Source organism: Cajanus cajan, chromosome 5, assembly GCF_000230855.2.
Source record: "Cajanus cajan strain Asha chromosome 5, NIPB_CcT2T_4, whole genome shotgun sequence".
Taxonomy (NCBI): domain Eukaryota; kingdom Viridiplantae; phylum Streptophyta; class Magnoliopsida; order Fabales; family Fabaceae; genus Cajanus; species Cajanus cajan.
In genome coordinates, this window is record NC_138521.1 from 54,512,962 (window position 1) to 54,519,976 (window position 7,015).

Genomic DNA, 7,015 nt, shown 5'->3' on the forward strand with positions numbered 1-7,015 from the left:
CATATAATTTTTTATGAAAAAATATTAAGAAAATACCTTTATATAAAATAAGGAATTACTAAATCATTAAATTCAAGGGTTTTAAAATAATAGTGTGAATGCCCAATCTTGACTTTACCATTTTTAATTTAATTCATTTTATCCCTAGAATCAAGGGAAAAACACTAATATATCTAACAAAGAAATGCACTTTAATAAGAAAACGAGGATAGTAAAAAAAGAGAGAAAGAACAGACGGGACAAGTAAAATAAGATAGAGTACAAAAATCGAAAAGAGAAGAGAAAAAATAACGAAACTCCGCTTGTGAGTTGTGTCTCTCTCCCTTTGCCATAGCATCAACACAAACACACTTTAACAGTGGCGCAGACATGTATGAAAAGAAGGGGCAGAAAAGGGGGGGAGACCGAGACACACTTCAATAAATAGAAGAAGAGCTTCGAGACACACAACTGAGGACTGGCACCAGCTAAAGCAGAAAATGGAGAAACACCTTAACAGCCCTTAGCATATTGTTCTGGTTTTTAGTTCCAACAGCATGTTCTGTGCAATTTCCAGCCATTCCATATGCATAATGTCCCAAGTTAATTCCTTCTCCGTTGCTTTTAGATTGGATATCGATAATGAAAAAATTAACAAAGATATTCTTGATGTTTGGCTATTAGGTAGAGGTTACATTAATACTCTGGCAAAAATTCAAAAATAAATATCTTCTTGAAGGGTCAATAATTAAAATAATATAAAAATAAAAAATGGAAAGCTGAAAATGGCAGCTCTCCATGTAAACTCAATTATCGTGACCACATTCTGCTCAACCAAATCAGTTACTGCTACAGTTGACAATGAATGGGTTGATAAATTTGATTAATTGAGATGTCCGGATCCCCAGCTTCAGATCAACCTCACCACCTCCCAACCAAAAGAAATCTGGAGTTAGTTTTACAATTGCTTCATCCAAAATCACCTGAAATGGATCCAAAATATATAATCAACACAGGAAGAAATTGAAGAATAATCTTCTATATAGGCATCATGATATCTAAATGGAAAAGAGAATGAAATGGGGATTTGTATTTAATGTAACAACAATGCATAGAATGATCATAATTGATTTGACTATTGCATGTTATTACTAATGTATGAGGCATTTCATTTATTGTGTTTCTTATATTAAATGATCATTATTGAGTCTTCAGAATAACAAGATTAATGACGAGATTTCAAGTTTATGACTATTAGATAAAATTATAAATTATTTTTAAATGCAGTTAGTCAAGTACAATTGTGAATTGGGGCAACAATAATCTATAGAAGACTAATATATGTGGATATACATACAATGATAACATAAGTCATACATGCTTGTAATTGAATTTTAATTATAGTGGTCTATTATTTTTAATCTTAATCTAATGTTTTTAATTATAGCGGTCTATTATTTTCCCATTTCAGCTTTTATGTTATTTTACCAACTGATCCATCTCTATCAATTATCAATCCATGTGCTGATATGCACAAAAAAAATGTAGGGCTTATTTTGGGGTTGTTATGATACAATATTTCATTGTCTATATATCATAAGAATCCTATACTAATCCACGAGTCAAGTCTTACCGGAATGTCTGTTTTCATGCCAATACAAGTCACTGCATTGTGCCCATATCCAGTTAACTCCATTGATGTCTCCTCAGGAGCTAGCCTCACTGCATAATTAATAAAAATTAACAACCATTATTACCTTGTAAGCAACAGCAAGTTACAGACATAACCAAGAGAAATTTTAAATATTTAAAAATTAAGGGAAAATAAATAACATGAAAATTGTCCATGAATAAAACAGAAAGGATTAACAAAGAGAGATAGCATGACCACATGGACTCATTGATTACAAAATATAAAGATATTTTCAAGTGGTGAATATAATTTTCAGAAAGTGATTTGAGTGTCACGAAGTTTGGGCTGCCCATTCTTTCACTTCAACTTAAAACTTCCTTCATATATCTTCTACTTAGATTTTTCGTGTAACAAAAACCATTAAATGGTCAAGAGTTTCTAGTTCAGCTCCTATGCAGTCTCATTTGTTGCGGTTTGCAGAAGTTCAATGTAGAAAATTGAGATGATGTAACGTAGTACATTAAAAACTAATTCAATCAATGTGAATATTTACTTCATCTTTTGCTAGTGAGTGTTTGAAATTGATTGACAGCCCAAAACTGAAACTTTCATGCATTGAACTTGATAGCTATCATGCACCATCGTGTATCTAAAAATTTTAACCACCAAGTTAAAAGCCAATCAAATATAATCAACCAAAGACAGGAGTTTTAGCCTTAGTAGTCTTCTAATCACAGCAACAACCCATCATATGTATCTAAGACTTGCTGCAACTCAGCCCTTACAACTCATTCAGACCCCCCAACACCTCAAGAAAATACTTTAAATTTCGTTTTCTGCAAAAACCAACCAATTCCCAAACACTAAGTTCAATCATATTTATCATTTTACAGCTGTACTCAACTTTGGCCGTAGTCCTCTTTCACATCCCAATTTTTCAAGGTTTTCCTTGATTCTGTGTTCTTGAACCAGTTTCAACATACTAGTTTGTGGGGTGTGAATCTGAGATAGCATGAGAAGATCTACACTATAAACTGTAGCGTTAGAAGGAAGCAAGGTTAGCAGCTAGGTTTCATTTTAAATTTTTACAAGTTGACAAGATCTACACTATAAACTGTAGCGTCCAAGTACTAGCCTATCCCACCCAAGTCATTAAAACATTTCTGTTTCATGGCTTCATAGAATCATACTCATATTTAGCTGGGAAAACCCCTTGACCAACTCTACCTGAACACTCCTTCATTAAAATCATCAATAAAGAAAACTAATGTGCCAAAACAGAGGCCAATTTATGTGTGTTTGGACACCCATTGCAAAGCTAGAAATCACGTCAATTTTGCTAAAAAAAACGTGGAAGCTAATCAAGCTATGTGCATGTGCGTGTTTGGTTGCACATCCAAGATCCACATTAATGTACAAGCTATATCAGGTAGCTTCACCTTGAACGTGGAAAACCACATCAATAACTACTATAAAACCAAACACACTGTTTCTCAAATATACCTACCAAGTATCAACCGGATAAGTAGAAATGGAGAAAGGTCTCTACGCTACATTCAGTTTAATAACTACACTACCATTCATCCACAAATAAACAGAACACTCTGTCCTAACAATGTCACAAAGTTGAACAGGAAATCATTCAGCACAAATACCCTATCCTGGAAATCGAAAAACTGGGGAGCTGTAAAAACACCAAAATCGCTTACTGTTGAATTTCTTTTTGGCGATACTTCCGTTGTTGAGCGAATACAGAAAATTCTTGACAGCCTCGGCGTTGAAGCGAGCAGTGTACTGCCAATAAAAGAAACGAATCCGTGAGGGAGTTGAGAACTGAGAAGAGAGGAAAAGGAAGAGAGTGCGAAAGAACCTGAACGACAACGACGTAATACTTGGAATTGTTCCGATCGGTGCAATCGACGACGTTAGCGGGGGCTTGCGTGTTAACGAGGACGATGCTCTTGCAGAGGTGGTGGATTGAGGCGGCGGAGAGGGCGTGGCGACGGGCTTCGAGGGGCCAATCGTAGTAATCGGAAGGGACTCTCTTGAAGGAGAAGTCGTGGACGCCGTTGAGGCGCAAAATGGAGGAGAGGCGAGCCACGGTGTCGGTGCCCTCAACGGTGTCGTTTTGGGAAGGCGCTGCTGATGGAAGAAGAGAATGCTCCAGTTTCTCAATGCGTTGCAAGAGCTGGGTTTGGACTCGCTCCAGCTCCGCAAGCCCTTTCTCCATTCTCATTGCCGCTCAGGTTTTCGGCTTTCGCACTCACTCGCTGCGCCTGCTTCTATTCAACTACGCTTAAATATCTTTTATTTATTTATTTATTTTATTTAATAAAGTAATTAAATAACATGAAAAGAAATGAATTTAAACAGGGATTCTTTGGTCAAAAACGAAAATGCTTAATTGCAACGCAGGAATATGAGACGAAAGCATTTAAAACTTTAAAATACCTAGCCAGCCAGCCAGCTTTTCTTGATTTTCGTATTACTTAAAAATAGGACGCGTGACTATTGGTTTCTGAATCACCCAGTGATGACATGGCACTTTCCTTTTTGTACTTGTTTGAGGGCACACTCGTAATCTTCTGGGGTGTGAGGTCGAACGGGAGCTTCAGGTGGATTCTTCAGAGGGGGGAGGTACCTGCAAAAGGCACTCCGACGTTCAAGTCAGGACAAACACGATTTTCTAGGTAAAAATGAACAGTGACATACCTCATTACGTATGACCTATTTATAAGACCTGTCATGGGCCTGAACGTGGTGGGCCTTCTCTGACACTTACCAAATTAAGTAATACGATGTTAATTGGCGAGTTATACCTTAATTGTGCTTTGTCCCTTGTTAATCATAATCGCCGTTCTAATTACTGTCTCTGTTGATCTTCAGCCAAGCCGATACGAAACGGTCGAGACGTCGTCTTCGGCGTCTGGCCAAGCCGGCAGGGGAAGAATGTGAACCGAAGTGATATCTGATCTGATAGGACATGATGTGTCGGTCCACGTGACCGATCCACGTAGCCGATCTACGAGTCGAAGTAATGTCTGAGCTACGTCAATATCTAATAAGAAATGACGTGCCGGTCCACGTGGCCGATAGGACTACACTTTTGATTTTGAACTCGCTTCGTGCCATTCTTGCTTTACCTTTAACTAGTTTCTCCGCAACGACTAACTAGAAGGTCGACCTGTTCCCTCTCGGTCTCAAACCGCTATTATTTCCTTTCTTCCACAGACCACAGTTTTAACTCAACATATTATAAAACCCACCCTCTTCACTTGGGTGCTGCTGCAACAACAAAGCATTCATCATTCATCATGCACAAGAGCGCTTCAGGATCCACGTTGGGCCCGGGGGGCCTGGACCTCACCCAAGCCTTCTTCAAGCCCATCACCAACGCCGCCCCTCCCTCCCCCACCAAGCGCCAGTACAAGATCTCCGTCATCGGCGCCGGTAACGTCGGAATGGCCATCGCCCAGACCATCCTCACCCAGGACCTCACCGACGAGCTCGTCCTCGTCGACACCAACGCCGACAAGCTCCGCGGCGAGATGCTCGACCTCCAGCACGCCGCCGCCTTCCTCCCCCGCACCAAGATCCAGGCCTCCGTCGACTCCTCCGTCACGGCCGGCTCCGATCTCTGCATCGTCACCGCCGGCGCCCGCCAGATCCCCGGCGAGTCCCGGCTCAACCTCCTCCAACGGAACCTGAACCTCTTCCGCGCCATCATACCCCCCCTCGTTCGTTACTCCCCCGACACCACTCTCCTCATCGTTTCCAACCCCGTCGATATCCTCACCTACGTCGCGTGGAAACTCTCCGGTTTGCCCTCCAACCGGGTCATCGGGTCTGGCACCAACTTGGACTCCTCTCGCTTCCGCTTCCTCATCGCCGATCACCTCGACGTCAACGCTCAGGACGTTCAGGTAAGTCAAAGTCAATAAGTCTCACTTTCCTTTCTTTTTCTTTTTCTTTTTTAAATTATTATAAAATAAGGAGAAATATTCTTAACATACTAATCACTAAACAAAATACTAGCTCGTAACCAGAGTGTTGCTTGTCTTTTATATATATATTGTTTTGGATATGTTATTAAGCGATATGGGATTTCTGTGGTTGCAGGCTTATATAGTGGGGGAGCATGGGGATAGTTCGGTGGCGTTGTGGTCCAGCATTAGCATTGGGGGTGTGCCGGTGCTGAGTTTTTTGGAGAATCAGCAGATTGCTTATGAGAAGGAGACGCTGGAGAATATACACAAATCAGTGGTTGATAGCGCTTATGAAGTAATAAGGCTGAAAGGGTACACTTCTTGGGCCATAGGGTACTCTGTGGCTAACTTGGCCCGGTCCATTCTTAGGGACCAGAGGAAGATCCACCCTGTGTCTGTTCTGGCGAAGGGGTTTTACGGGATCGATGGAGAAGTGTTCCTGAGCTTACCGGCACAGCTTGGCAGAGGAGGGATACTGGGTGTGACCAATGTGCACTTGAATGAAGAGGAGACACTGAGGCTTACGGACTCGGCCAAGACCATCCTCGAGGTGCAGACTCAGTTGGGTATCTGAATTTTCTGTGATCTGGTTAAAATGGTTTTTGTCCTTTAATTTTGTTATGGTTCTTCCATCATCACCATGATCTGGTTTGGCTTAAATTATTACTTGTTACTGTTACTCCATGCCTCTCGCGGTGCCAAGTGTTTTTGTTGCCTTGGCCGGATCTTGTGAGATGTGTTTCCTATACGATTTTAACCAGACTTGTTTCATTTTGCTGTACTTGGGCTTGGGGCCTTGGCGGTTTTGTGCCTCTATAGTACTTACTAATTTAATTTAGCCTTCGATTACGCTGTCCTATTAATTTAAAATTTAGTAACATTGATTTTGATAATTAATTCTGAATTGATGGACGAAACTGACATGCCTGTCCACATTAATTAACTCTCTTGGCACTTTTCTAAACCCCCATCTCTCTCAATTTTATTCACTAACTATAACACTAAATGCCTTAATAAAAGCTATGTATAATTAAATTGATATTAATCGTAATAATTTGGATTGTTTACACTAGGTAAGGAGATACATATTTATTATATATAATTAATATTTATAATAAATTATATATAAATAAATGTTATGTTTAAAAATATAAATTAAAATTAATATATATAAATTATATACTATATTTATAATAAATAATATGTATTGTAAAAAAATATTTTATTTATTGCTGATTTATTTTAAAATATTAACATCTAATTCACATAAATTATGATAAATAAAAATTAAATTAAATAAAAAGTTAAAAAAAATATTACAAGTTCTCTTGTTAAAAAAAAGTCTTAAAAATATTCTTGTATAAAATAAAAGTTTATATTTAATATATAGAGATTGATTAAATAGTATTGTTTGTCA

General features: G+C 38.9%; 2 protein-coding genes across 2 annotated transcripts; one reads left to right on the forward strand and one right to left on the reverse strand.

The window, feature by feature from the left end:
• Window positions 1–622: 622 nt before the first annotated feature.
• Window positions 623–3,903, reverse strand: LOC109808874 (YbaK/aminoacyl-tRNA synthetase-associated domain-containing protein). Its single transcript, XM_020372040.3, has 4 exons — window positions 3,483–3,903; window positions 3,322–3,406; window positions 1,613–1,701; window positions 623–962 (listed from the first exon to the last, which is right to left on the reverse strand). Exons 1-4 carry the CDS (start codon window positions 3,846–3,848, stop codon window positions 819–821), a joined length of 684 nt encoding a protein of 227 aa, XP_020227629.1. The 5' UTR covers window positions 3,849–3,903; the 3' UTR covers window positions 623–818.
• Window positions 3,904–4,758: 855 nt separating this feature from the next.
• On the forward strand, window positions 4,759–6,447 carry LOC109808619 (L-lactate dehydrogenase A). The gene is made up of 2 exons (XM_020371675.3): window positions 4,759–5,535; window positions 5,732–6,447. Exons 1-2 carry the CDS (start codon window positions 4,927–4,929, stop codon window positions 6,170–6,172), a joined length of 1,050 nt encoding a protein of 349 aa, XP_020227264.1. The 5' UTR covers window positions 4,759–4,926; the 3' UTR covers window positions 6,173–6,447.
• Window positions 6,448–7,015: the final 568 nt, after the last annotated feature.

What these genes read in the sequence shown, in the direction of transcription:
- LOC109808874 (XM_020372040.3), bottom strand. Translation starts at nt 3,848, where the DNA reads ATGAGAATGGAGAAAGGGCTTGCGGAGCTGGAGCGAGTCCAAACCCAG. An exon ending in ATTACGTCGTTGTCGTTCAG is followed by an intron (nt 3,407 to 3,482) that starts GTTCTTTCGCAC and finishes TTTTATTGGCAG; the next exon opens with TACACTGCTCGCTTCAACGC. An exon ending in CGCCAAAAAGAAATTCAACA is followed by an intron (nt 1,702 to 3,321) that starts GTAAGCGATTTT and finishes TTAATTATGCAG; the next exon opens with TGAGGCTAGCTCCTGAGGAG.
- LOC109808619 (XM_020371675.3), top strand. Translation starts at nt 4,927, where the DNA reads ATGCACAAGAGCGCTTCAGGATCCACGTTGGGCCCGGGGGGCCTGGAC. An exon ending in TCAACGCTCAGGACGTTCAG is followed by an intron (nt 5,536 to 5,731) that starts GTAAGTCAAAGT and finishes CTGTGGTTGCAG; the next exon opens with GCTTATATAGTGGGGGAGCA.